Source organism: Xiphias gladius, chromosome 3, assembly GCF_016859285.1.
Source record: "Xiphias gladius isolate SHS-SW01 ecotype Sanya breed wild chromosome 3, ASM1685928v1, whole genome shotgun sequence".
Taxonomy (NCBI): domain Eukaryota; kingdom Metazoa; phylum Chordata; class Actinopteri; order Istiophoriformes; family Xiphiidae; genus Xiphias; species Xiphias gladius.
In genome coordinates this window covers 16967927-16995263 of record NC_053402.1, presented here as the reverse complement: position 1 = coordinate 16995263, position 27337 = coordinate 16967927, and the positions used below count along the sequence as shown (strand labels likewise).

The 27337-nt window shown below is 44.5% G+C and overlaps 1 protein-coding gene across 3 annotated transcripts in view; it reads left to right on the top strand.

Moving 5' to 3' along the window:
* Positions 1-3100: 3100 nt before the first annotated feature.
* Positions 3101-27337, top strand: part of notch3 (notch receptor 3) — a 30804-nt gene continuing 6567 nt past the window's right edge. Inside the window, exons 1-24 of one of the 3 annotated variants that reach the window (XM_040158477.1) lie at positions 3101-3389; positions 4631-4703; positions 15894-16036; positions 16143-16478; positions 17189-17311; positions 17397-17630; positions 17721-17876; positions 17970-18155; positions 19170-19283; positions 20458-20571; positions 22457-22690; positions 22962-23072; positions 23181-23373; positions 23564-23709; positions 24003-24236; positions 24381-24533; positions 24658-24886; positions 25052-25253; positions 25373-25529; positions 25629-25813; positions 25936-26068; positions 26180-26437; positions 26545-26657; positions 26783-27312. In XM_040158477.1, the coding sequence (XP_040014411.1) occupies positions 3329-3389; positions 4631-4703; positions 15894-16036; positions 16143-16478; positions 17189-17311; positions 17397-17630; positions 17721-17876; positions 17970-18155; positions 19170-19283; positions 20458-20571; positions 22457-22690; positions 22962-23072; positions 23181-23373; positions 23564-23709; positions 24003-24236; positions 24381-24533; positions 24658-24886; positions 25052-25253; positions 25373-25529; positions 25629-25813; positions 25936-26068; positions 26180-26437; positions 26545-26657; positions 26783-27312 (4418 nt within the window). In that variant the 5' untranslated portion in view covers positions 3101-3328. Of the gene's footprint in view, positions 3390-4141; positions 4410-4630; positions 4704-15893; positions 16037-16142; positions 16479-17188; positions 17312-17396; positions 17631-17720; positions 17877-17969; positions 18156-19169; positions 19284-20457; positions 20572-22456; positions 22691-22961; positions 23073-23180; positions 23374-23563; positions 23710-24002; positions 24237-24380; positions 24534-24657; positions 24887-25051; positions 25254-25372; positions 25530-25628; positions 25814-25935; positions 26069-26179; positions 26438-26544; positions 26658-26782; positions 27313-27337 lie in introns of those variants that run through there. The other 2 variants (XM_040158496.1, XM_040158487.1) reach the window with 2 other exon arrangements.

Below are 27337 nucleotides of genomic sequence, written 5' to 3'. Positions count from 1 at the left end.
ATGTAGGCCTGCTATTTCTTCATATTTACATCTATCAACTCTGAGCAATGCCAACGATTGTTCAAAGGGGAGTGCCACTCTCTTTCCAACGGAGAGCAGAGTTATAAATCCTGACCAGTCACATCTTTGTTTGTGTGATTTGAGGTTCCCCCTGAGTCATGCACGGGAATTCTGTCGCTAGGGCTTCTACTCTCGCACTTTCAAATACAAACAAAACACTCACTTATTTGTTCTGTCTTTGTGTGTGTGTGTGTGTGTGTGTGTGTGTGTGTGTGTGTGTGTGTGTGTGTGTGTGTGTGTGTGTGTGTGTGTGTGTGTGTGTGTTTGTGTGTGTGTGTGTGTGTGTGTGTGTGTGTGTGTGTGTGTAGAGAGAGAGAGAGACAGAGAGAAAGAGGACGAGAGACAGAAGAGATAATGAAATAAATATGTAACATGATTAAGAATTCATTAAAACTACACATTGAAGACTATAGTACAAAAACTGTCCCAAAAAGAAACCAGACGCTGTCCTACTGCTCTTGTTCTGACAAGATTTAGTTCACTGTTCGCTTTCATGTCTGAAAAAATCAAGGAGAGGTCAAATTTCCAGAGGGAAGGGCTGGAGCAGCCACCTCCGCTCATGAGATCAGCGGGAAAGAAGACAAACTGGAATTTTCTCATTGGGTCTTTATTTTCTTGAGTCAGGCAGCGCAGATTGAAATCCTCTCAAACAAAGCATTTTAGCTTGTGAGTGAAGAAAATTGGAAGTCCTGTGGGCCTTTCAGCAGCACTCTTTCAAAGTCTGATTGCACAGTGGGCTTTGAGAATTAATTAAGATTTAAATTCAGCTTTGTGGAAAGACCTAAATCATTAACAGAAGAGAAAATCAAAGAACATGTACAAAATTCCATTAAAAAAACAATTTTAAATTATTCTCTTTAATTGTCTTTCTCTCTGTGCTGTAATTGCTTTTCTAAATGAGAGTTGTAATGACTATTTTTGTTTTCATTGAAGAAACATATCTACAATCTAGGTTTGGATATTTAATGCATTCATCTGTTAATAATTTTGTTACAATAATATGTTGATTGATAACAGCCTCTACTTGTTGTGAAAACCTTGTTCGACATGGGGATGCCAGCAGCTGTTTTCCATGGAAGGATCAGGACCTTCAGTTTTCCAGAGGGATGAGGCACGTGAGGCATTTGCAGACTTTGAGTGCCTAGATAGCAACATACCGTAAATACAACTGTCTGTCCCTGAGCACACCGAAAAATCTCTCCCTCTGACCTCCTCCAACTGGAAGCCAGTCAAAATACTGCCAGCACCTGCCAGACTGAGCTGGGAGTGCGTTTTCTACATCCCCGGGAGGGGGGGGGGGCATATTTTACGTCCAGACACAAAAATCAGCTTATTATACCTATTTGTAATATCCATAGACTCTATTACAGACTCTATCAAGTTTTGACTTTCAGCTGGAGACGCAGTCAGAAACACACTTTGATACAAACATGGGATTTTAAATGAGGATTTTAAATCAGTTGCAGTAATATCCAAGTGCTTATGAAGAATACAGGACTAAGTCATCATGTAATTGTGCACAAAAAGCTAAATCAAGCCACTGAAAACTTTGCACTGCCCAACTTTCATCACACTGTGGGTGCCAAAACGAAGCAGGTGTCTGTGAGGCCTAACAAGCTCTTTTCACTGATCCCTATACATTACGTCACACGCACTAACGAATTTCACTCCAAAGCAGCCTGCTACATTCATGGCCCTACCCATGCCTGTAATTTATTCAAGGCCAGGACCAGGAATAGGGCGATGAAGAAGGGGAGACGGTGGTGTAGGAGCAGTGTGCTTGAATATTAGTGCGCTACCCTCCCCTGCCGAGAGAAACTGTGTCATAATGCCGGACCCCTTTTATGATTCAAATCAAGGCCATTGTCTCTGTAAGCAACCGGCTCCGCTCTGTGCCGCACAACAACCGAGACACTATACGCGGGCTGCAGAAAACGAGTCCACTGCCATTGGGCTGAGGAGGTGCAGGCTGAGAGAGCAGGGCCGCAACTCAGGACATGGGCCATGGGGATAACAGGAATGCCGTCCGCCTCTCCGCTACCATGTAAACACAAATCACTCTCTTATCTGCAATTCGTCAACTGTCAACACACAAACAAACAAGTAGGCTCGCGCAGGATTAGACAAATTCCAGACTGTTAGCATAATACAGAAGCTATGTCTTTATAGACATAGTCTGAGTTTTTTGTTATTGTTTTTGGATTCCAAGCAAATGCTTGATTTGAAGTAATTGTTTTTGTTACACTGCATTAAACACATTTCACAGAGCCTCACCCTACAGTTTGATTTTTAAAACCTATTAGTTATATTGCCTGTATAACTTAAAGATTCCTCCAACCTCCGGAGTCCTTGTGTTTATGTCAACACGGGTCTTCTGCGTTTCAGGATTTGCAGAGAAGAATCCTAAGCTAACTGAGATACCAGTGGGTTTCAGGTTTTTCTGCGGCATTTGGGACACCCCAAATTTTCTGCCCTCCTACAATTGCTGTCAATTGCAGTTGTGCTAGGTCCTTTAGCTTAGACTAAATGTTTTCACACTCCCAGTGCTCCCAGTTTTGTATGTGATTTGTAGCTATATGGCTCTAAAATGCCCCAAATAGAAGATAACTGTTGATTCACTGAAGATTCTGGAGCGAGACCCCGGCGAGATACATGTTTTTCCTTCAAATCTGTTATGCCAGTTGTGTTATAATAAAGGCTGCTTTCCAATTAGTGTCTCAGCCAAGGGCCCGTTTCTGTTGGCAGATTCGGTCCAGAGCTGCATGACTGCCTCAAACGTCTGGAACTCGGATCACTATGTTTTCCTACCACCATGCTCTCAATTTTCTAGGGAGTCCAATACATCAAACTATTCAGTTTTAGTTGTGAGCGTGTGCGGTAGTGGGTTTTTTTTTTTTTTTTTTTGGGGGGGGGGGGCGCATATGTCCCTGAAGGACCCAATATTGGGAAGCTCAGCGCAAGGACTATCTAGTTTGGAGGAGAGAGAGGGAGGGAGGGAGAGAGAGACAGAGGAGGCGGGGATAGCAGACGCTGGGACAGATCGGGAAGGAAAAGTTTCTCAGAAGTTTCAGGAGGTTAACCGAGAATCACAGCAGCCGTGACCGAGCTGCGGAGGACAATACGGGATTGGGACCTAACGCCACGCTTCCCGGCTGACTTTATGAAAAATCCCCCATCGATTTTGGAGCCTTTATTTTTTGGTGAACTTAACGAAGGATGTATTTCTACTAAAAGCCCAACTTGAAAATCTGGGAACTTTTCCACCGAAATGGAAGGAAATATTCCATGGATTATTTTGTCATTTTTATTTTTTATGCATATTTGTGAAGGTAAGTCTATTTGTACAATGAACACTCGCAGCATAGAAGCGGGCTGTATAGCCAGAGGTAGACTGGACATGTCTGGACAGCCCATCCGCAGTCCGGCTCTAAATAAAACGGGGGCTATCCTTGACTATCCGAGCTCCCAGTGAGCACTGACATGTTTAGCGCCAAATGGATTTCTACGTCCACTTCTTATTTGATTCTTTCATTTAGTCGTTTGAGTTACATGTGGCCTATCAACGGATAATCTTCAAAGTTTTCCAAAGTCCTTTTGGAATAATTGAACCGCAACAGATAATATTAACAGATAGCCGAGGACGTTTACACGCCTCACGTGTCAAAATATCACACACGCACACGCACACAGCTGCTTTTGTGAATAAATCTCACATTGCCGCACTGGGGTAACAGATATATATATATATATTTTAAATGTATCTGATCTTTCTGCAGTAGATGGGTTTCTTCTGTGGGAAAAGTCTGATGACCCTGGGAGCGCTGCTGCTCCACCAAGTTGACAAAAACCCGCAGCGTAGAAAGTGAGCCCCGGTAACATCAGCCGCACTGCAAAAAGTTTGCCTGGGAAGTGTGGGCTGCGAGTATGTTTAACCTAATAAGTTTACAAAACTGTAGGCTACGTGGAGGAGGGGGAGGGGGAGGGGAGGGGAGTGTGTGTGTGTGGGGGGGGCAAGGTGAAAATTTGTTTAACCTAAAGCAGGGGGTGATGCGCTGAAGTTCTCCCATTCTCTCCGAACAAAGGCCTTTTAAGCAACTGAATATTTTTCCCCCCCCCGACGCGACTGAGCAATGACTGTCAGATAAATTCATGTCTCTAAGGTAGACTTGTTTCCGAGCAGAAACGAGCTCAGTGCGCACATGTCAGCCTGTATCTCCATCGAGGAGAGACAAAAAAGGGTTTTATCTGCTTTTGACAAAGTAAACACCAAACATGCGGGTGTGTCTGCAGGATGCCACAAGGGGTAACAGGCCTGCTATCTAGAAAGGATATGCATGAAATCTGTTTCAGTGAGTTTAAAGGAGTCCTATCAATTCGAGTATCTCCATGATATTTTACAGAAAGTTCATAAAACTCTCCCATACTTAAACTATTCCAATGGGACTTTTATAATAGTTTTGCTGTGATTTATTGCCTGAAGGATTATATGTTCCTCTTAGGCTTAATGTGGATTACATCAAATAATTTGTCAAATGTTTGGTTCTCTAACTGATTTCTCCCATTTCCACAGGGTTCCGTTGCGTGGATAAATACAGACCTTGTGAGAATGGAGGGACATGCTTAGATTCACCCTCTCGATGCATGTAAGTGGAACATACTGTAAAGATCTACCAGGATAAGGCTTGTGGGCCAAAGTTTTCTTTCAGCAAAGCCACCAGTTTGACTTTTCTCAGTGTTTGAAATGTACTCAAACCAAAAGTGTAGGCCTTGTGTGTAAATCGATTTACACAGGCTGTTATTTGTCTGTTGGCTCTTCAAAGGTTCGGGGGGGGGGGGATTGATTTCCAGTCAGATACTCCGTCTCAAACAATGATGTGAATATCCCTTCTTTATATCCTGTTTGGCTGTTAATTTACATCATTCACGTAAAAGTGGTGAAAGATAGGAAAAATTGATTAGGCCTGCACAGATGAGCATAAGCAAGCTTCAACATGTTTGGCTGCCACACTCATCTCTTGCACCTGTTAAGGAGCTTTGTCAGACATAAATCACAGCATTATGCTGCACATAGTATGAGTAAAGCTTTCCTTCTGTGTTTTGTGACTTCTTTTTTTTTCATTGTTATTTTCAGTGTGTAATATTTTTCTTTGTTGTGCAGTTTACCTTTTACTAGCACTATGAGTTTCAGGGGAAAGTTTAAAAAAAACTTTTTTTGATGAACTGTCTTCGTTTCCCACCTGCTTTGTGCATTTCTGAGCTCACGTATCTTTTGGCAGTGATAAGGCTTTTGTTTTTCAAATTCATGAAGGGGGGGGGTGGATTACAATAGTCAACTTAAATAGCCTACAGTGTCTTGCCTGGGGGTCATTTGTCCTTTTAAAAAACCCTTTAGTTTAGGAAACATGCATGAGTGTTTCAGATGGAGGAGATAGCGTCATTTATAGAACAAAAAAACTCCTTGGTTGCCAGCTGCTTCCCTCCAAACCAGTAAATGCATTATTTTATTGGAGTGGGCTAGCAGTTTACCCTGCTGCAGGGGTCAAAGTTTAGCCAATACCAGAAATGCATTTTTCACAAGCAAATAATAAGACAAAGATTTATATATAAAAAGTGAATATACTGCCAATAGTAGCCTTTTATACACTGTGTGTATAATGTGTCACCAGACTGCATGTGGAACAAGTAACTACCAACCACATTTTTTCAATCATTAGCTGGAGCCAGGATGGGTGAGTGTCATTAAGTGAGTAAATGTATAATTTTATGCAGTTAGATCCTTTTTTTCATCATACCTGACACCATTTTTGTTGGTATATCATTTATTTTCAACACCAAACAGAAATATCACTTTCCTTCTACTGGATTAAAATTAACGCAACAATCACAATGTTTAGCTTTGTGTGTACATTAATCTCCAGAAGTAATGTCATCACATCACAGGGAATGTGTTTTTTCTTCTTTGAAGAGGTTATTCATTCAGTCATGCTTTGTCTACCTCTAGTCCTTTGTGGTTTGTACACGAATGTGTACATATGTTGGGTGCATAGGAGTTGGGCAATTGTAATCACTATGCTGGCCAGGAAAAAGAAAAACTCAAAGTGCAAAGGGAAAGGTTTTCAAATGGAACGAGACAAATGTCATACCACACAGTGTAGAAAAGAGTCATATAGCAGGGCAGAGCAGTGGAGCAGAGCATGGCCACATGAGCAGTCAGACCTGTCCTAGACAGAGGTGAGTGGTTGAGCTACCCCACCCCGTCCCCTGGGAGCCGAGAGAAACAGGAGATCCAAAACAGCAGAAAAGATCCTTTCTTTCACCAGATACCTGGCTGTAACCTGGCACCATCAGAACAGAGTGTAGAGAGGGAGAGAATAAAGGACACAGCAAGATGAGGCCAACGCGGAAAAGAAAGACAGAAACAAATGCAAATACAGATACACGTTTTTGCATTTGACAGGAATTTGGAGAAGCAGTGGAAAACAACCTTACAAGAAATTTCTGCGGCTCCACAGTTCCACACACAGTGTTCTGTGTGGAGAATGGTCATCTGCTCCTGCTTGTTATCCAGCCTCTGTTATTTAAGTTTTTCTTATGGAAAGTAGCTTCTCAAGTGACCGTAATGCTGTGGTCGACACCATTGTTACTGTCCCAGATCCCAGATACTCTGACCTGTTGGCAAACACAACCATGATATCAAATGAAAGCCTTAACATGTAAGAAATTTCAAAGTTCTCTCATAGTTTCCTATCTTGTTAGTTTTTCTGACTCTATGGGCGTACTGGCTTATTCCTCAGGTGACTTAGTAAAAGTCGCAATTCAGAGTTTCTGATAGGGGATTACAGTAGTAATCCTCAGGAAACTGTTCAAGAGAACAAACTTTCTGATACCCATTTCATCTTTTTCAGTGACCCAGTAAAAATCGGTTAATGCTTTTAGTCTGAAAGGGTTGAGTATTCACACCGGGCTCCATGACCCCTTCTCCCAGCCTAGGTGCTAACGTGCAATAGATGTTGCCTGCAACTGCTAGTCAGCTACTAATTCCTTTCTTTATGATGGCAAATGAACATGATGTAGAATGAGTGGTTGCTCTCACTATTCTTAAAGTGATCCTTTTTTTTTTTAACGTTGCAAAAAAATCAGCTGCACATGCATGTGCCAATTTAAAACAGTGTTCAAACACATCAGTGACCACTGCATCCTAATTGAAATGTGATATCATTTTTAGCAAATGACATAAGTGCTACTACAGTTGTAAACCAGGGTGAGAGTCAGGTTGTGCTGAGCTCAGAATCCATGTCATACATGGGGTTTGTGTGAGAAATTGTATAATTAAGGTAAAATGAGTTTGAAGATGATTCCCATTGACATGGCAGCATTTCATAATTGTGTAGCATATGCACTTAAACATGCCTCTGTGTCTGAGTCTGCGAACATGTTTGTGTGCACTTGTGGGGGTGTGGTTTTTACCAAACCAGGCTTGGTTTGAGGCCTGCAGATAAGTATAACATGTAGGTGAGATTTTGTAGTTCTGCCTGTCTGCTCCAGAGATGAAGTTGCCCAGAAAACACCAGCTCTGCAAATCAACCTTTACCTGTTTATTCGCATGATAAACATTTTACAAGTTATGCACACAGTGTTCAGCTTAATACACGATAAAAAAATTTGAAGTATTCTCTATATGATCCTACTGTGGCCCAGAGTTTTGAACTTGACAGTGAAGGGTTGATGTCACAGAGAGTGCGGCCCTCTAGGTGAGCAGTCAGGAAGTCCTGTTGAAGTGCATTTGGCCCCTCAGCCATTGCCCCGTGAGCAGAATGTGCTGCCTAGAGAGGGCCACAGCGGCATGGTCAGAGGAGAGATAATTAGGCAGATTGAGAGGGTGTCATTCAGAGAGGATCCAGCTGGAGGGATCCGACTGGGGGTAGGGAATGGGTAGAGGGAGGCTGGGTAGGAAGCGGGGGGGGGCTGTGTAGAGGACAGCTGGTGGATGTTGTGATGGTAATCCAGTGAAGTCAGATCTTGACAAAGGGGAAGCATAGGGCCAGGTGCTGCCATTGAGCAGTCAGCTGCCCCCGTACTGTGAGAGACAAGCTTGTGGAGGAATGAAGCCGGTAGCTCAGGGCCCCTCTAGCACATTTTGCTTCTCTCACAGTGCAGCAGCAACCAGGTCCACTCATTTTCTCTCTGTGTGTTGTCCCAGCCCGGGTGGCTCATCCTCTGCCTCTGTCTATCTCGACACAGTGGCTGATCGCAGAGTATGAGGACCTCTTTCCTCTCAGATCCTCAAAGAAGAATGGAAATAAATGTGGGGCTTCTCCGCTTTGTGAGGCCGAAGGATGGATACACTGGTCTTCTTTATGATATAAATGCTTTGCCCTTGGCCTCAGTAGCAGAGTTACCATATCAATTGTGAGTGTTTTGTTGTGACCCTGTAGCGACTCCCAGCCTCTTAGAACATGATGAAAGAGGACATCTTTGACTTTGATAGGGAGCAGACTTCCCAGCCAGTGAAGGAGCTCTTCGTCTAGTAAAAACTTTGTATCTGCCCACTTCATTTTAATTTTGAAAAAAGTTTATTTACAACAGATGAAAATGCATTTTTGAGGAACACAGCTTGCTAAGAAGTGGAAATATACACACATGCCAAGGCACATAGAGACAGATTATATTGTTATCTTAGTTCAGAGCACCTCAGGGCTAATGTTTTCTTTAGCATCTTAATGGTGGATTAGGAAGGAATGCTTAGTAAGATTCCTCCTGTCCCTCTGGTGCTTTCAGGTTATTGTCCATACATCCATTCACCCTGCTTGCCCCTTCAGGAATGCCTTTAACAATGCTCCCAGGCTAGTCTCATTGAAAATGGGATGTTTAGAATGACTTGTTTGATTTGCAATTAGTTACTCTGCAATTTTGTGAGGCAACATATAGCCCATATCACTCATGCTGTCCTGACAGACAGATGGAGCCATTGTCATGTCATTGTCCAGGAAAACTGATGCTTTGTAGACCCAGTAGTTTCAAATGACTTAATAGGAGGACAGTGGTCATATACATGAGGAGATGAGTACTATCTGACCAAGAGGTTACAGCATCACAGGGAGGAAGATTTGGATTTGTTGTCCCTTCTTCTCCCTGGGTCATGAGTGGAGACTGGGAGCTGTGGTTCCCAGGCCCCATCACAGGAAGTGGTGCCATATGACCTCCCTGCGACGCACATCCTGTCTTATCAGAGAAGCTTAAGCCGTTTTCTCAGTGCTTACTCTCCCTGCCACTCAACTTTCTCTTTTGCTTCATTTTATTCCAGCCTTCCTTCTCACCACATGGCTACGTTGTGCTAAAATTGCTTCATTCTTGATTACTTGGAACTTATATCCAAGTATGTAGAAATGAAAAGTTATGTGCTCACTCGCATGTCACATCAGAAAACGAACCTAGTGTGATACTTAATATCAGGTTTGCCGTTATTGTTGCATTGTTGGCACAGGAACCTCCAGTTGGGATTTGTGCATTATTATTCTTTTTGGACTCAATGTATGTCTGAACCACATGCTTATGTAGGGATAAGCCTGCCTCTGAAGTCTCATCCCCTGGCTGTTTGTTATTATCCCGGAGACGGTGACTTTTGAAGAGACATTCAGGCAGGCCTGATTGGAATAGCTGAAGTCCGCCAGCAAAATTTCCCTAGTCTCTCCCTCCCTTTTAGAAGAGGAAGGGATGGGTCCATCATTAAATTATTCAGGAAAAGGCATTCACTTTTCCACTAAGCACACTTTCCACAGACATCTTGATTTTTAACCAGGCAGCATTTTGCCAGTGTTTACCTTTTCCTAATTTAAGATTTATCAGAAGTTTTGGGACTTAACTACTTTGCCAAATAGAAACATATCAAAAATTCTACATTATTTTAATTAGTTTTAGTTTTATAAAATGTTTCATTACGTATGACTGGCCCACAGACTGCTTAAACATCTCAAGTACTTCTTTGGGTGACAGCAGTTGAGATAATAGACATTCTCTGGCTGTTTTCCTGGCGTTCCCCTTAGCTTATCACTAAGAACCTTTGCCAGTGCACCATAAACAAATCACATTCTTTCAAGACTATAAGCATGTGAGAGTATGTGTTGGTCTCAGTCAATCTGTGTGCCAGTTTCTGTCAACATTATCAAACTGGAGTGTGGTTTATCAGATGTTATAGTACTGTTTAATCCACAGTCATTGTGCAGCAAATGTTTGCCCTGAAATGAATAGCTATACAGGCCATTAGAAAGGTCTAATATATCTTTTGTCACATTGTGTTTTTAGGACTAACTTCAGGCTAACTTGAGAGAAAACATTGGACAAGGCATTGTAGTTGATCTTTCATGCTAGGCTCGGGAAAGAGTCTTTTGAAATTTCAAAGTTTTATAGAAATCTGGTTCAGTTTAGGTGGTTGGGTGGGGATTTTGTGGTTGAGTTCAGTTTAGAATGCTTTGAAAGACCTCGACCCTGGGATTCATGCAATGTGGTTATGGGCAAGCGCATTGATATTTGAAAAATGTCAGGGAGGATTCTTCCAAAAATCTGTTGACACTTGAAGTAAATTTGTTAAGCTAGTGTATGAGCTACAAGTGTAAAATATTTTTATTTTTATTCTCTTCGCGTAGCAGATCTGTGCAGTCCCCACTGCCAAGGAAATTCCTGACATTTCCATTCTTGATTTATAACCTTATAAATGTAGATCTGAGTGTTGAGTGGCTACCAGAGGTGAGAAGGATGCGCTGACAGCCTTCCTGGCCTTATAGCCAGATTCATTACTGTTTTTCCTCTCTAGAGAAAGTTAAATGTCCTTGTATTCACATGTTTAATATTCATGCTCAGGGGGTGCTCTGGAAACCTCCTTCTGGAGATTTCAATACCTCCATTGTGTGTCTAAGAACAATTGTTGAAACAAACTTTGCACTTTGTACCGGCAAACACGCATCCCTGTAGACATGATCGTACTTAATTACCAGACTGAATTGGCCCGCGCACAGTGCTCAGTGCTACCTGCATATGTTGGGGATCAATCCTCTAAAGTGCTCCAACTGTCCTCACGAAACCCTGTCTGTCATCACCCCCTTTTCTCTCACTCTGTCTCTCTCTCACCATGGGTTACTGTTGCCAGGCTACAGCCCAGGCCTGTTGGTCCGTGTAAGCCCAGGCCTGAAAGACTAGCTGTTTGGGCCCCCCCCCTCCACACACACACACACACACACACACACACACACACACACACACACACACACACACACACACACACACTACACTTTTATACAAAGGAGTTCTGACTACTTTAGCTCTTTTATTTGGGCCACAAAACGCTCCCCAACCCCCAATCTGGCTCTTTGCTGAGAAAAGGAGAGCCAAGCTGAGGAGAGCAGAGCAGAAGAGGCTGTTGGAAGGGAGGGGGGTGATGTGGATGGGCTCCTGTTGGCAGTATGGTGTCAGTATGGACTCTCATAAAGGAATAGAACTGATTCTTGCTTGCTTGTGGAAAGAGGGGGTGAGGGAAAGAGGCTGTGTTGAGAGAAAGAGACACTGTTGAGGGAGTTTTCCCAAAGATTTGATTTTGTTCTAGTAACTTCGGGTTTGAAAGAATTTGTAAAACTTCGATTAGCTCTTCTCATACAATACAGAAGTTGAAATTGTGCCTCAAGTCAAAAGATGGTAGTTCTATTGTTGCTCTTCCTCTCTTTTTTTCTTTTTTGTCCAATTGCCCCCTGAGATAGGAAGACTCCTTTATAGTTGTTACTTGTTGCTTTGTGGAGCATGACTGTGTGTATGACCCATGTCAGAGATTACAGCCTCTTTGTTCACAGGTGAGCCACCCTCTGACCTCTGGCAGAGAAGCAGCTATTGTATGGGAGAGGGTGAGCTCAGGTTACCCTACTTCAGTGACCCAGAAAGCAGGAAAACTGGCATTGTGTTACAAAAGTATAGGTGACAGAACTCACTTACATAAATCAAATGGGTTTTAGTCGGAGGATCCTCATACTGAATACAGAACAACTGACAAATCCAAGCACACTGCTGGAATATAATAATTCAAATGAGTGAAATGTTTTATGATATCATTTGATCTTTAAACTCTTCCTCCTTTTTTGTCAATATTGCCATCTCATTCCTCCTCTTATAATTTCCTCAATGGATCTTCTCTTTTATGGGTTCACGATACCACCATTCCTCAGACGCTGATTCAGGTTGTAAGTTTCTTTTCTTTGTGTTTGGGCGTGCAGTGATTGTTGCATGTGTTTGCTTTGTTGCAGTGGTGCCTCTGCTTAACAGTCTTGAAAGTGTTTTAAGAGGAACTGTTAATGCATGTGTTTGTGAAGGATGACCACATCTCTTGAGTGGTGTGAAATGGCCCGTGTGTGAGTGTGTGTGTGTGTATGTTGGTTGCAGGACTAGTCCCATAAGCAACACAGCACAGTTGTTTTGGCTTAAAGTCTGGCAGGAGAGGTAAATGCCAGACGCCCAGAGGTGCACTGACAGATGTGGACAGATGCATGGTGCCGGGGCAGCAGCTGGCAAAAACCTTTATATGGGTTGACACGGAGAGATTAACCACTCTGGCCAGTCCCTCCGCTGCACTCAAAGACCTCCTCCTCATCTGCTGCACTCTCTTCCTCAAAGGTCAGAAGTTGACACTCACTAAATATGACTCAGGGGCCCATTGCACAACAGCAGCCAGCACCTGCCTCGTACATTCGCCACAAATAAGGCGGGGCCCGGGCAAAGCCACAGTTCCTGCTCTGCCTTGTGGATTCCACAGGAGCAGTAGAATCCACAAGGTTGTAAAGAGCCTGATAAGGAGACCCTCAGGTGCACTAGGACCAAGTTGTGCGTCTCTCACAGTCTCTGGACTGATAGCACTCTGGTTTGTGTGTTATGGGAGTAGCATGTTGGCAATGAGTCAGGTCTAGACAAAAGAATGTGTTTTGGCTTCTCAGTTTACTGTGCATTTGTAAGGGAGAACAAATCATTTATCAGACCTTGCTATTATCATCATTCTTACCCACATGCACACCTGCACACATATAAACTAACACACACACACAAATAATTACTATCGCACTTAATTCTCATAGCTGAACACACCTTTAGTCCCATTAACTAGTATTTTGGTCTCTGTGGATCAACAACAACATGCACTTGGACACACAATACTGCCTGGAATGAGTTGTAAGTTATTCCCTGTCCAAAGAGGGTCACGATGGTCTCCAGATAATAACAGCCTGTTTAGGCTGTAGCTCTATGGCTTTCATCAGCAGTCAAAAGACCACACTAAAGTGCAGCTCCAGAAAAATTTGACTGTCAGTCTGTGTTGTATGTTTCAGCTCTAAAAGCAACTTTCTTCCTCAGTCCTTTCAAAGCCTTCTTTGTGCCACATTCATGTTTCATTTTTTATTGATACCCTAGATTCCAGACATAGTTAATTTGCCTCTAAATAAACCCAGCCAAGCCATGACAAATAGCCATGGGGACCAAGGGTGGGTGTAAGGGGGAGGGGTGATTGGTTGGGTGTCAGGCTTGCTTGTTCGTCTGTGAGGTTGCTAGGGCAACAGGGATTGTGCATTAGGAGTGAGTGCGGTGTTTTCAGAGCGAGGGACGAGGGATTACAGGAAATATGACATGACATTCTTGCTGGACCAGACCACTCTCTCCTCCTCTTCATAACCCTCTCCACCAATTCCACCTTCTAAACACATTCTCTCCTGCAGAGCAGCCCCACCCCACTCCCTGCAGTCATGACATTACCATCACAATCAGACGGGGGACCTCTGACATCTGACCTCTCAGCACGTGAGAGGAGGGGCTTGTTAGGGGGAAATGCAAGCTGGCGTGCAGAGGGGCTATAGGAGACGGAAGAGTAGCTGTAGTAATTGTGCAAACTCTCTCCCTATATGCCAGCTCTACTGTTGCTTCACTTTAACTTCCACACCAAGTCTGAGCGCCTTAGTGCCGACCTTGTACTATAGTTATCATCATGGGAAAATCTTCTTTCCCTATGGCATTATATAGTTGTTATGCTTAGACTCCAGTTGTTACGCTTAGATCCTCAACTAATTTTTATATACCAAAAAACCTATTACTTTGGAGACATTTTACTTTTTTCTACGCTGTTTCTGTGTATTTGCACATTCTTGTGGATACGCCTGTGTGCCTGGCTCCTTCGTGCTTAGCCCTGTGGCTCCTCCATTTCACTATTGTCTTTGTAAAGCTGGAAAAAAAGCCAAACAAAACTGAGCAGTCTCCAGTTTTTCTGAGCCAGAGCAGACTAGTTGGAAAGAAAGCAGACTATTTCAGTGAAAATCTGGTTCGGGATCAGTTCATCCTCTTTAGCCCAACCTGGAGCGGCTTCAGTCTCCTACCCAGAGGCGAGAGCAAGAAAAATATTTTAGCCTTTGTTTTAGGTTTTTTAGAGAGGGAGGGCATATCAAAAAAGTAAAAGATGTAGTGGTAATGCTCATGTGAAAGAGAACAGATGAAAACCCATTGTTGATCCTGCCCAGGGGTTCCTCTCAAAAGAAAGAGAAGACGGAGCCCAAGGACAGGCAAAAATCCAGCCGTCACTGCCCTGTCATCAGCATCAAACAGCCTGTTTGAAGAGGAGGCTTGTCCCCAGCTAGGGGCTGCACTCTGGGTGTAGAGTTACCAGCTCATACTGACCTCCTTAGTAAGCCAAAACCTTGTCTAAACTCCCGTAGGACCTCCAAAGAGAGCTATAGGAAGCCCTGTTTGTATGTTTATCTCTACTTCTTAGTGGAGCAGGTTTAGGTCAGGCTTACACAATGTCTACACTGCCCACACAACACGTTAGCAGAGCAGTCGTCCACCTGTGTCTACACAGGATGCATTCAGGCCCAGTATTTAGTGTAAGCTCCTCGTTTTGGCATTGCTCGGATCCCAATATACAATCACTGTGGTTACTTGCGGAAAACGGAAGAACACGGAAGACTTGAGGCATCGGGTGTTACACGTGTATAATTCAAAATGCATGTATAGATTATAACTGAAACGTATCTGTTCCGTCAGATGTGTGTGAGAGGGACAACTGAAAAACACAGCCAGAAGACCTTCTATGTACACAATCCACTAGTGTTTTATCAGGATTATGCACTTTTCTATCAGAATATAGTCACTAAGAGGAGAATGTGTTGCTTCATTCAAATACCACAGCTGCTTCTCTTAGTCAGTTGATGCGTGCAGTGTGTAGTCCTCACTTTTTAATTTCCACATTGGCAATTGTTAAGTTTCCAGACTGCTGTTTCTGGGTGTGTTCTTACAAGAACAGAAACAAGAGCTGAGGTGCAGAAAAACTCTAATAATGGAGGAATGTTAGCTGAAATAGAGAAACTGAAGCTTTCCAGCTGGAAATAACAAGTTTGCATTATAAGACATAGAAAGATGGCCTTTCTCCATCTTCTTATTTTAAAGTTTGTGAGTGTAATCTATGTGTGTCTCATTCCATGCACAATGCATTGCATGATTAGTTCTTATTGGGTAAGCTGTGTTCATACAAATTCATCCCGGGGCCCAGAAGCCTTACTCATGCCTTGGCATGAGTAAGGCAGACCTTGCCAAGGTGCCATTGGGTCTTGTTTGCCAGACCCAGAACATGATGGGGAACCGTCCTGCACTGGAGTTTGAGTGTGTCAGCTCTGTCTTAAATACCTTGGTTTGTCAGCTTGAGGACTGTTTTGAGCATCCTAACATTTGTGTGTGTGTGTGTGTGTGTGTGTGTGTGTGTGTGTGTGTGTGTGTGTGTGTGTGTGTGTGTGTGTGTGTTTGTGTGTGTGAATTTGTTTGTCCAGATGTCGTCCTGGATTCATTGGTCCTCTCTGTCAGTACCTGGATCCCTGTCATCGATCGCCATGTCTGAATGGAGCAGCTTGTAAGAGCCAGGTGGTCAATGGTATCCCGCAACACTCCTGTGTGTGCCAGAGAGGGTTCAGAGGTACAGTACATCTATCAGAATTTGTCTTCATTAGAGAAATCAGATCTGATAAGGGAAATGGAAAGTAGGTATGTTAACTGAATGAAATTCACTATTTAATCTCCAGGCCAAGACTGCTCTAACATTGATGCCTGTGCCACAAGTCCCTGTGCCAATGGGGCCCGTTGTGCCAACTGGAATAACCACTACAACTGTTCCTGCCCACCTGGCTTCCAGGGAAAGAACTGCCGCAATGACATTGATGAGTGCCGCAAGCCTGGCGTGTGCCTCAACGGTGGCCTCTGCATTAACACCCTAGGGTCCTTCCGCTGTCAGTGCCAACCTGGATACAGCGGGAGCACTTGTGAGGTGTCCACCCTGCCCTGTGCCCCATCCCAGTGCCTTAATGGGGGCACCTGTCGACAGACCAGCGACCATTCCTATGAGTGTGCTTGCCTACCAGGTAGAATAGCTCTCTATCAGCATAATAGAACACACACACACACACACACACACACACACACACACACACACACACACACACACACACACACACACACAGGTCAGTCTGCAGATCACACTGTTTTTCCAGGCCCCCAACACAGCGCTAAAGGCATACAGATTTTCTCAGCCCGATGACGTAGCTGTTAGTGCTGTTGCTGGGATTTACGCTTCTGTCCCAGGTCAGCTTCCTGTGTGCTATTAATAGCTGCTGATGGGAGATGGGATGGTGGGAGAGTTGTAGAGGCAGCCCGCCTGCACCCTTCTGTACTTTGCTCTGTTCACAACAGAAAGAATTTACTTTATGGGCCTCCCGGTTTCCCACTGGGGAACTAGCAGGAAATGTCTCTTGCCAAAGAGGAAGTCATTGAAACTGTGAGAGATTATAAAACAAGCAAACACTGTGGGGAGTGTAGACCTCTGAGGCAGGCAGGAGTCACGGCTGTTTCTGGCATCGTATGGGAACCGTCATGTAAAGATGTAAACAATCAGACACCCTCTGAACCCTTTTTACTCCCCATATTAGCACCATACTTCCTCTAGCGTGGTATATATGACTCAAGGTTATCAGTAGAAATGTTTAGTGTCTGGAACAGGGGTCACTGAATGTTTGATAAACTCTCATGTGTCACTGTGTGTATCATAATTATTTTCTCTCTCCATCTGTCTCAGGGTTTGAGGGACACAACTGTGAGAATAATGTGGATGACTGTCCAGGTCACAAGTGTATGAATGGAGGAATATGTGTGGACGGAGTCAATACCTACAATTGCCAGTGCCCACCAGAATGGACAGGTACAAATCTATTTATCATATTTGAAATAAACTTTAAATCATGGTAAGTTTGTGTGACTGCATATTTGTCATGTTACCAAACTAGGGCAATACTGTGCTGAGGACGTCAACGAGTGTCTCATGCAACCAAACGCTTGCCATAATGGGGGTACCTGCTTCAACACCATCGGGGGTCATACCTGTGTCTGCGTTAATGGTTGGACTGGAGATGACTGCAGCGAGAACATCGATGACTGCGCCATCGCTGTTTGCTTCAATGGTGCCACCTGCCATGACCGTGTGGCATCCTTCTTCTGCGAGTGCCCAGTTGGAAAGACTGGTAAGTGGGTTTGTCAAAATGCCCCCCTCAGTCCTGGGTGCAAAATTGTTGGTAACTGGCATGTGCTTTCTTTCTTTGCTTTCTCCACAGGTTTGCTGTGCCATCTTGATGACGCATGTGTGAGTAACCCCTGCAATGAGGGGGCAGTGTGTGACACCAACCCCCTTAACGGGCGCGCCATTTGCACCTGTCCTGCTGGCTTTGTAGGAGGTGCCTGCAACCAGGACATGGATGAGTGTTCGATTGGTAAGTCATTTGTTAGGGCCGGGGTCATGTACTTTCGCTTTATTTGTGTCTTGAGTGTATTTCAAATACTGATCCCCAGCCTTCTATCCAAAGGTGCCAACCCATGTGAGCATTTTGGGAAATGTGTGAACACAGAGGGCTCCTTCCAGTGTCAATGTGGTCGGGGATATGCTGGCCCACGTTGTGAGATTGACATCAACGAATGTCTTTCCATGCCCTGCCAGAATGACGCCACATGCCTGGACCGCATCGGAGAGTTCACCTGTATCTGCATGCCAGGTATTCAGACCCGTTAAGTTATATTTGAGCAATGCCAATAAAACAATAAGGAACACCTCAATTCAGCCTGATGCCATTCACATGGGACAGCTCAAAACCGATAGCACAGTGGAACAACTGATTATTTAAACCTGACCTTCTAAAGAAGCATTATCTACAGTGCTGCCATACTCACTGCCAGTGTAGACTGTTATGTAATACATTCCCATTAACATTTGGGGTATGGAGGCACTTCTCTTCCCTCAATGCACTGTACAGCCAGACAGGGTATTAGCTTGGACTAAATGATGGTTTGGACACTCAGTGACAAAAACACAGTGAAACTCTCACGCACAGTCCTACATGCATCCTGGGGTTTTGGGAACTATACAAATTAGAGCTGGGAGTTGGGTCTATAGGACTGGATGTGAGAGAGGGCGAGCAGTTAGGGGGAGGAGTGTGCTGTGAATACTAATGAGTGGTAGAGTGGTGGGAATGGAGTGGAACAATAGGGCCCCTCTGTGCTCCACTTTGCACCCCTCATACACACAGAGAGGGAAAGAGGCCTTTTCCCAGAGCCTCTCCCCCTCCCCCTTCATTTCCAGAGACAGGCCCTTCCTCTTCACCCTCCTCATCATCAGCCAGCCTGGCAAAGCTCATGTGGAGCGGCTGATTATTTCTGATTCCACGCTAGCCTCTCCCCAGGGGCAGCACTCTGATCCACACTCTGCTTCACCTCAATGAAGGAACCCTCCATAGTTTGCTAACAAAGAATGTATAACATGCATCTGGTGAATGGGACACTGACCCAGGGAGGGGTTATGCTCTATGGACAGTAGGGTGTGGTGACTTCAGGTCAACAGAGTGGGAACACTGGGGATGCTCTAGGAATCTTTTTCCCCATTGCAAAGTGTACACACAATTGGATGCACCACCATACTGGCTTGAACTGACACACTGTACATAACTTAACATAGTGGATCGGTTTCAACTCCAAGAACATATGTGAATTGAGTTTGAACTTCTGTCTTCCAGGCTACATGGGGACTTACTGTGAGATTGATGTAGATGACTGTGAGAGCAACCCATGTGTGAATGATGGCATCTGTCGGGACATGGTCAATGGCTTCACATGCACCTGCCAGCCAGGTGAGACTTTTCTGACTTGTATTTCTATTCCATGTGTTTATGTCTATCGCTGTTAACAACTCCAACTCAGTGTCAGCAGCAGTAGTTGTAAGAACAGAAAGCCAAAGTTTAAATATCCCCAGAACTATAGGAGGGAGGGTCTGCCTTGCTATTTCTGCCTGTTGGTGTTTAGAGCCACCACTCTTATAAAAAGGCAGGCCCAAAAGGCTGCCTATCCTCTTGCCTGAACAAAGACACTATTGTGACCCCCGCTCCCCTCCTCTGTGGAATGTGGAAAGGACAGCAGTCTCCCTCATCCTACCCTGATGGTGGGGGTTGGGGGCTGGGGTGGGGGGACAGCAGTCCTGCTAATGAGATTCTTTTCCAGGTCCGCAATTTACATCTGGGACAGACGTCCCCCCTCAACCCCCCATCTAGCTATTGAGCCAGTGGAGCTGATGCAGGAAGGAGGGGTGGGGGTTCCCCAAAAGAGAAAACAATCCCACTGTCTCCTCTAACCCCCCCCGGACACCCGAAGCACCAACACACAGACCATCCTGACAGTGTTAAATCAACTGAGCGATGTGCTACCAATGCACCAATTCACCCCTGTCTGGGCACTGTGCCCACTGATTTCAGTCCTACTCAGTGTCTCAAGCTTTTCGAGCTGGTAGTTTTGACATTGTCATTATTATTAGTGTTATTATTATGATTATTAGTAGTAGTAGCAGTGGTAGTAGTGTTGTCCTCACACATTCCATATAATTTTATATAACACAGAGTAGTGACATTCCAATGTAGGGTAGGTATTGTGCAGACCCTCCAAAATGTACCATAACCTGAACTGAGCTGAAGCTGCATAAGTTGTTTTTTCGCGCCCAGACATTCCATACCACCTGATAGCATTATTATTAATTTATTTTCAGATCCACCTCGTATACGCTTAAACACATCATCAAGGTCACAGGTTTTCTATTGCATTTTGTAGTGGTCATCTCAGCATTGGTCCAAGTGCACAGATGACATGTCCTTAACCAGTCGAGACGCTCTCAAACCCAACCTTAGCCAGACGTCACTAACCTAGCCAAAGACCCCTGGCCTTCTAAGAAGAGACAGAACTGCCCTCTGACCTGAGCATGGTCCCTTCCACTGGACCTTCTTTCTGACCCTTCACCTATGTGTTTGCATGTCCCAGGGTTTACTGGCACCATGTGTCAGATCGACATAGATGAGTGCGCCAGCACACCCTGCCAGAATGGAGCCAAATGCTACGACCGGCCCAATGGGTTTGAGTGCCGCTGTGCTGAAGGTAAGGGCTTCTGTACTTAATAGTTCTCAATGTACAGTTGTTAGACAATACACAGCTCAAGAAGTCTTCTCAGGCAGACGAGCAGATGTGCCTTAACCACTTGTTGGGCTGTGTTTGGTCTTTGTTAAGTGTTCAGTGTTTTGGGGGGTCAGCTATTTCTCTGGATGTCTGCTGGCGAAGCAGACTGACTTGAGGCCCCTAATCCCCCTCTTTCCCTCATCGGCTCTCAGGATCATGGGGTCACTGAGGACCAGCAGTTGCCAAGAAAGGAGTCTTGGTCATCACCTCGACATCTGTTCATCTGTTAAACCCCCACACACCACCTTATGCTGCATCTTAACTTTCATTCCTTTACATCCGTTCATATCCGTGTTTGAAAACACGCCCAGATACAGTGAGCTAAAGTAAATTTTGTCACAAAACCTGCATGTATGAGCTGACTGTGTGTATATGTGGATATTAAACATTTTTGTTTGGACCTATGCCGGCAGAGGAGCCTGCTTCATTGTTTCAGTGGCCAGCTGCTTGGTATTCCCTGTGTTTGTGGGCCCCTTCTGTTGAGTGAAGTGGCCCTGTTTGACGTGGTGCAGTCTATTGTTACCTCCACCACTGAGAACAAAAGCAGGACTGGGAGGCCTGTGTAGGGCCCTTCTTTACTGCTTTGCCCAACTCAGCACTGCACTGCACACATACCACACAAACCAACACTTAGTTGCCTAACGCACAGACACTGTTGACCGGGAAACCACAGACAGATCAGAACCCAAAACTGTTCAAGGTTTTGTAAAGAAAAATGGGAGACAGACAGAGGAAGTTCAACAAAATAACAAATAAACTGGCAAAAGAGGAAGATTAGAAAATCAAGGAAAAACCTAAAATAAATGCAGAGTATTAATATTTTATGATGGAAAAGGGAAGGTCAAAATCAGGTAATTTTTGGGCAAGTTTGTAGCTAGTCATCTCCCACTCCCCCCTTATAATAAGCGCTGTTATTGTGATATAGCTCTGAGTAGCCACGGAGGTCCATCCACCTGTTGTTAGCAAAATAACAGTAACATCTTGTCTCATTTCTTTGTTGAGATTTGGAATGACTACTCCATAAAAGTTTATTATTATTTAGTATTTAGTATTAGCATTTTGACTCTAGCCCTGCAAGCAACTTCCTACAGCCTTTGTTTTTAACTACAGAAACTGGCCGTAGGTCAGTTGCAATTAAGTTGCCAGTTGCTTTGGTTGTTTCCTTAGCTTGCTCAGCGGTTTGTGTGTAGTAGTAGAAAATGATTTCAGCAGTATTGTTTGTTCTTGTTTAGTGCTGTGACAGTTTTTTCTGTCCTTTTCCTTTGTCATTTCTTTATGGTGTAGCGCTGGAGATAAATGTTCATGTCGGTTTTGTTAGTTGTGTGTAGGGTATTATTGTCTTCCAAAATTTAGTCTTTGTCTGGTAAGTAACTCTTTCATTATTTCCCCCACGTTTTACAGGACAGCAAAAATACTGCCACACCCATGAGTTCAATGCAGGTGGAGCTTTTTTAATCTCTGTATTGCTAACATTGCTTCCTACTGCTGCCATCTTTAAGGAGTGTAGGCCCCAGGAGACTGTTTGTTTGTTTTTTTTTAAATAATAAAGGCAATTGCGCCCTCTGCAGTACAAAGTATGTAATGGGCAAGAAAATCACGTATGTTTGACTCTGGATGGCTTTACGTCTGTTCTGTTATCATAATGGCAAAAATAAAATGTGGCTGATGTAAGGAGAGAGCGCAATACGTATTGCGAATCCAAGCGATACATTCTGTGACGATTTTCTGTTACAATATATGGAATTTCAATACATATTCACATCCCTACTTAACATCAATCTCCATTTTTGCTTTTTTCTTCTTTTAGGTTATGAAGGAACACTCTGTGAGAGTAATATCAACAACTGTCAGCCTGACCCATGCCACCATGGCACGTGCATCGATGGCATTGCCACCTACACCTGTAACTGTGATGCTGGCTACACAGGCTATCGCTGTGAGAACCAGCTCAATGAGTGCCACAGCAACCCTTGTCAGAATGGGGGCAAGTGTGTCGACATGGTCAACAAATACATCTGCCAGTGCCAACATGGAACCTCAGGTAAGAGGAAAACCTCCATAAACATATAGTCGGCCCTTGTTAATGCAAACCTTTGAATTAAAAGCTATCCAACATTTACTGCAAATGTACTGCTGTAGGCTATATTCTGTCCTGTGCTCACACATCAGCAAATACTGATGAGGGTGATAACAGTAATTTGAAAAAAATATATCATTTTACATTTTCTGTACTGAGACATATTTTCTGCCATTCTTAAAATGTTTAGAAAATTTAACATGTCTAAAGTCGTAACTCCTCTTTGTCAATACAGGCACAAACTGTGAGATAAACTTTGATGATTGTGCCAGTAATCCATGTGACTATGGCATCTGCAAAGATGGAATCAACCGCTATGACTGTGTTTGCAAACCTGGCTTCACTGGTAAGGCCCTCCGGAAATGAAAGCACAAATTTGAGATGAAAAATCGATCCCCGCTGTTGAAATGTTGAAAAAACACACTTTGATTATGTCTAACATCTCTCCCTTCAGGTTCCAAGTGTAATGTTGAGATAGATGAGTGTGCATCTAGCCCCTGTAGGAATGGGGGGACATGTGTGGATGAAGAGAATGGATTTCACTGCCAGTGTCCTGAGGGCTTTAAGCCCCCTTACTGTTACTCCCAGGTGGACGAGTGTGGCAGCAGCCCATGTGTCCATGGCTCATGCAGGGATGACATCAACGGGTATGAACTGTTATAGCATTTGTCACAGTTTACAGTGACTCACATGGCTATGTGATATCAAGGAGAAACTTGGCACTATCTTGCAAACCTGTTGCTAATCCTACATGTTTCAACTTGTACATCAGTTCATTGTTATTTCACTTTTACAACTTGGCATCTTTTGGATTAATGACTACTCCTGTATTTCCAGTTACCGCTGTGACTGTGAGCCCGGATGGGTGGGAAAGAACTGTGACCTGGACCGGAACGACTGTTTGCCGAGTCCCTGCCAAAATGCGGGCACATGCATCGACCAGCTCAATGGTTTCATTTGCAAGTGTCGTCAAGGCTTCAGAGGTGAGAGGGTGGCACAACACAGAGTAACTGCTGGAGCCTTCAACATCAAAAAGTACAGCACAAAGAGAGGAATCCATGTGCAGCGCATGCAGAAACTGAAATTATGACTGAATATCTTACAGACTTTATTAACATCTTAGTCTAAAATATTCCTACCATGTCTTCCATCATTTTCCTCCTCCCAACGTCTACCTCCCCCTAGCGGTGTCTTAGAAATGTGTCGATACGTTCACCAGTGTCAGGCCAATTCAGTGCTGTAATATGTTTTAATGTCTCCCCTGTGCCTCCAACAGGTAACCTATGCCAGGTGAACATCAACGAATGTGCTTCCAGTCCCTGTCTGAACAAGGGCACTTGCGTGGACGGTGTGGCAAGTTTCACCTGTCTGTGTGAGCTCCCTTACAGTGGACACACTTGTGCTGAGGTCCTCACCCCCTGCTCCCCTAACCCCTGTGCCAATCATGCCATCTGCACCCACACACCAGACTATTTGGGATATCAATGCAACTGCCAGCCAGGGTGGCAAGGTTAGCAAATTTTGTACTTAGTATCTTAATGCCTGCTCATCTATTGTGAAATAATTTCTCTGGAAGCTTACTGAAAGCCTTTGTGCATATACACTTATAATCTTGAGTTAAACCTTATTGTACCTGTCCTTTGCATTTTTTCAGGTCAGTTGTGTAACATAGATGTGAATGAATGCATCTCAAACCCCTGCAAGAACCGTGGGACTTGCACTAACACACTTGGAGGCTTTGTGTGCTCCTGCAGAGCTGGGTATACTGGGCTTACCTGTGAAACAGACATCAACGACTGTGCCCCTAGTGAGTGGCCACGTAACCTTAGCTTGCCGTTTTACTGTAATTGTCTGTTACTGTCAAATACAGTGCTAGGTCCATATATGTTTACATGCTTGACCAAAGTCATCCTCTCCCTTCGTTCCAACAGACCCATGCCTAAGTGGCGGCTCCTGCACAGATGGAATGAACACCTTCCACTGTAGCTGCCTACCAGGCTTCACTGGCCCCCGCTGTGCTTTAGAGATCAATGAATGCCAGAGTTCCCCCTGCAAAAATGGAGGCACGTGCACAGACTACGTTAACTCCTACACCTGCACCTGTAGGCCTGGCTTTACTGGCATTCACTGTGAAACCAACATCCCTGATTGTACTGAAAGGTGAGTGTGTGTGTGTGTGTGTGTGTGTGTGTGTGTGTGTGTGTGTGTGTGTGTGTGTGTGTGTTTGTGTTTGAGTCATATAAATATCTCATGATGTATTTTGTCAACCTGCTTATATACAAACATATATAACTACTGAAACATGACAATAAAACTTGTCCACAGCTCTTGTTTCAATGGAGGGACATGCACGGATAAAATCAACGGCTATTCCTGTACCTGCCGCTCAGGCTTCACCGGCTCCCACTGTCAATATGAAGTCAATGAGTGCGACTCCCAGCCATGCCTGAACGGCGGCATCTGTCAAGATGCCCTAGAGTCTTTCCGTTGCTCCTGCCCCAGGGGCTATACCGGCAATCGCTGCCAGGTACACACATACTCATTGACACTCTTGAAATGTCTTGTAAAAGCCTTGAGTCTCTATACATGTATAGTTATAGGCCAATAAATGCTAATCCTTTTTCCTTTTTCCCCTTACCTGCCCAGACACCAGTGGACTGGTGCAGACGCTCATCTCCCTGCAAAAATGGAGGGCGGTGTCGGCAAAAGGATGCTTCCTTCATCTGTGAATGTGCTAATGGCTGGTCTGGACGTTACTGTGACATCCCTTGGGTCTCCTGTGAGACAGCTGCTCGCCAAAGAGGTACTTTTATGTTCTGTGTATGATGACATTTAACTTCTTGGTCTGTTTGTGTTTTGATTGTGTAATAAGTTAAATTTTCTCCCAAATCTTTCTAATTAGGGATCCAGACTGATGAGCTATGCCACCATGGTGGTCACTGCGTCAACGCTGGGAACACCCACTATTGTAAATGTCCCGCTGACTACACTGGAAGCTATTGCGAAAGCCAAGTCGACCACTGTGAAGACAAACCCTGCCGCAACGGCGCCACCTGCAGGGGATATGTGGGAGGATACCAGTGTGATGTGAGTCAATTGCTTCGTCAATGATATGTGCTTCTCTGTCAGACTTCAGCAAAGTCAGTATTCACACAGTGCTGCGTGACAGTTGTGAAGATTATATGTTTGTCATCTTCATGTCATTACAGTGTATGCCAGGATATACTGGACAGAACTGCGAGATAGAGATCAATGAGTGCCAGTCGCATCCTTGCCAGAACGGAGGCACTTGCATTGATCTGGTGGGACATTACATCTGCTCCTGCCCCCCCGGCACACTGGGTATGCAGCACATATTCAGCAGAAACCTATGTTTATTACTAAAGAGACTTCACTATATGTTACTAAGGATAATAAATATTTAATAGTATATACTAATCCTCTCTTTTAAAGGTGTTCTCTGTGAGATCAATGACAATGATTGTGCTCCACCCATGAGGCTGCGCGGTGCTCCTCCTAAGTGCCTGAACAATGGCACCTGTGTCGATAGAGTGGGTGGATACCGCTGCAATTGTCCCCCTGGATTCACAGGGGAAAGATGTGAGGGAGACATAAATGAGTGTCTCTCTAACCCCTGCAGTCCCTCCAACAGTCTTGATTGCATCCAGTTGCCCAATGACTACCAGTGTATCTGCAAGCCTGGCTTCACAGGTTAGACAACTGCTAGCAACTCCCCCTGGCCTCTCAATATGCATTGTCTTTGTGTAAAAATACTCTCTTCCAGTTGTAGAGCTTTACCATCAGTGTGTTGTTTTTAGGTCGGAGGTGTCAGAGTAGGTTCAGTGTGTGTGAGTCGCAGCCTTGTCAGAATGGAGGAGCCTGTTCTATATCCAGCAACTCTGCACTGGGATACACCTGCACCTGTCAGCTTGTAAGTGTACATTCACATTAAGGGTTTAAACACCACCTTTGATTTTGTAGTTTTTGCATTACAGCTTTTCTTGTTTGTGTATTTAAAGTTCACAATTTAAGTGCAAAAATGATATCTGTCTTTAGGGTTATACTGGGCCCAATTGTGAAAGAAGCATGTCCTGTCGGGAGTTGTCGTGCTACAATGGAGGTAGCTGTGCACCTACCACAAGGGGGGCACGTTGCTCCTGCCTTCCAGGTTATGGCGGGCCCCAGTGTCAGCATCGTAGTAACGAAGGCTGCTCCTCCCAGCCCTGTCGGAATGGAGGGTTGTGCACTGAAGAGACCAGCTTCCCGTTCTTTCACTGCCAGTGTCCAAATGGCTGGACAGGTAAACGGTGCGAGCAGAGTAGCAGTTCTCCTGACCTCCCAGCACCCGCATGCCCTCGAGCAGACTGTCATGGCAAAGCCAATGATGGTGTTTGTGACAAGGAGTGCAACACATTCCCTTGTCTCTGGGATGGAGGCGACTGCTCTCTCGCAGTGAACCCCTGGGCTCGTTGTGCAGACCCTCGCTGTTGGCGTGTCTTCAATAACAGCCAGTGTGATGAGTCCTGCAACAATCCGGACTGTCTGTATGACAACTTTGACTGCAAAAATAAGGAGAAAGTTTGCAAGTGAGTTTACTTTTACTGTTAACGG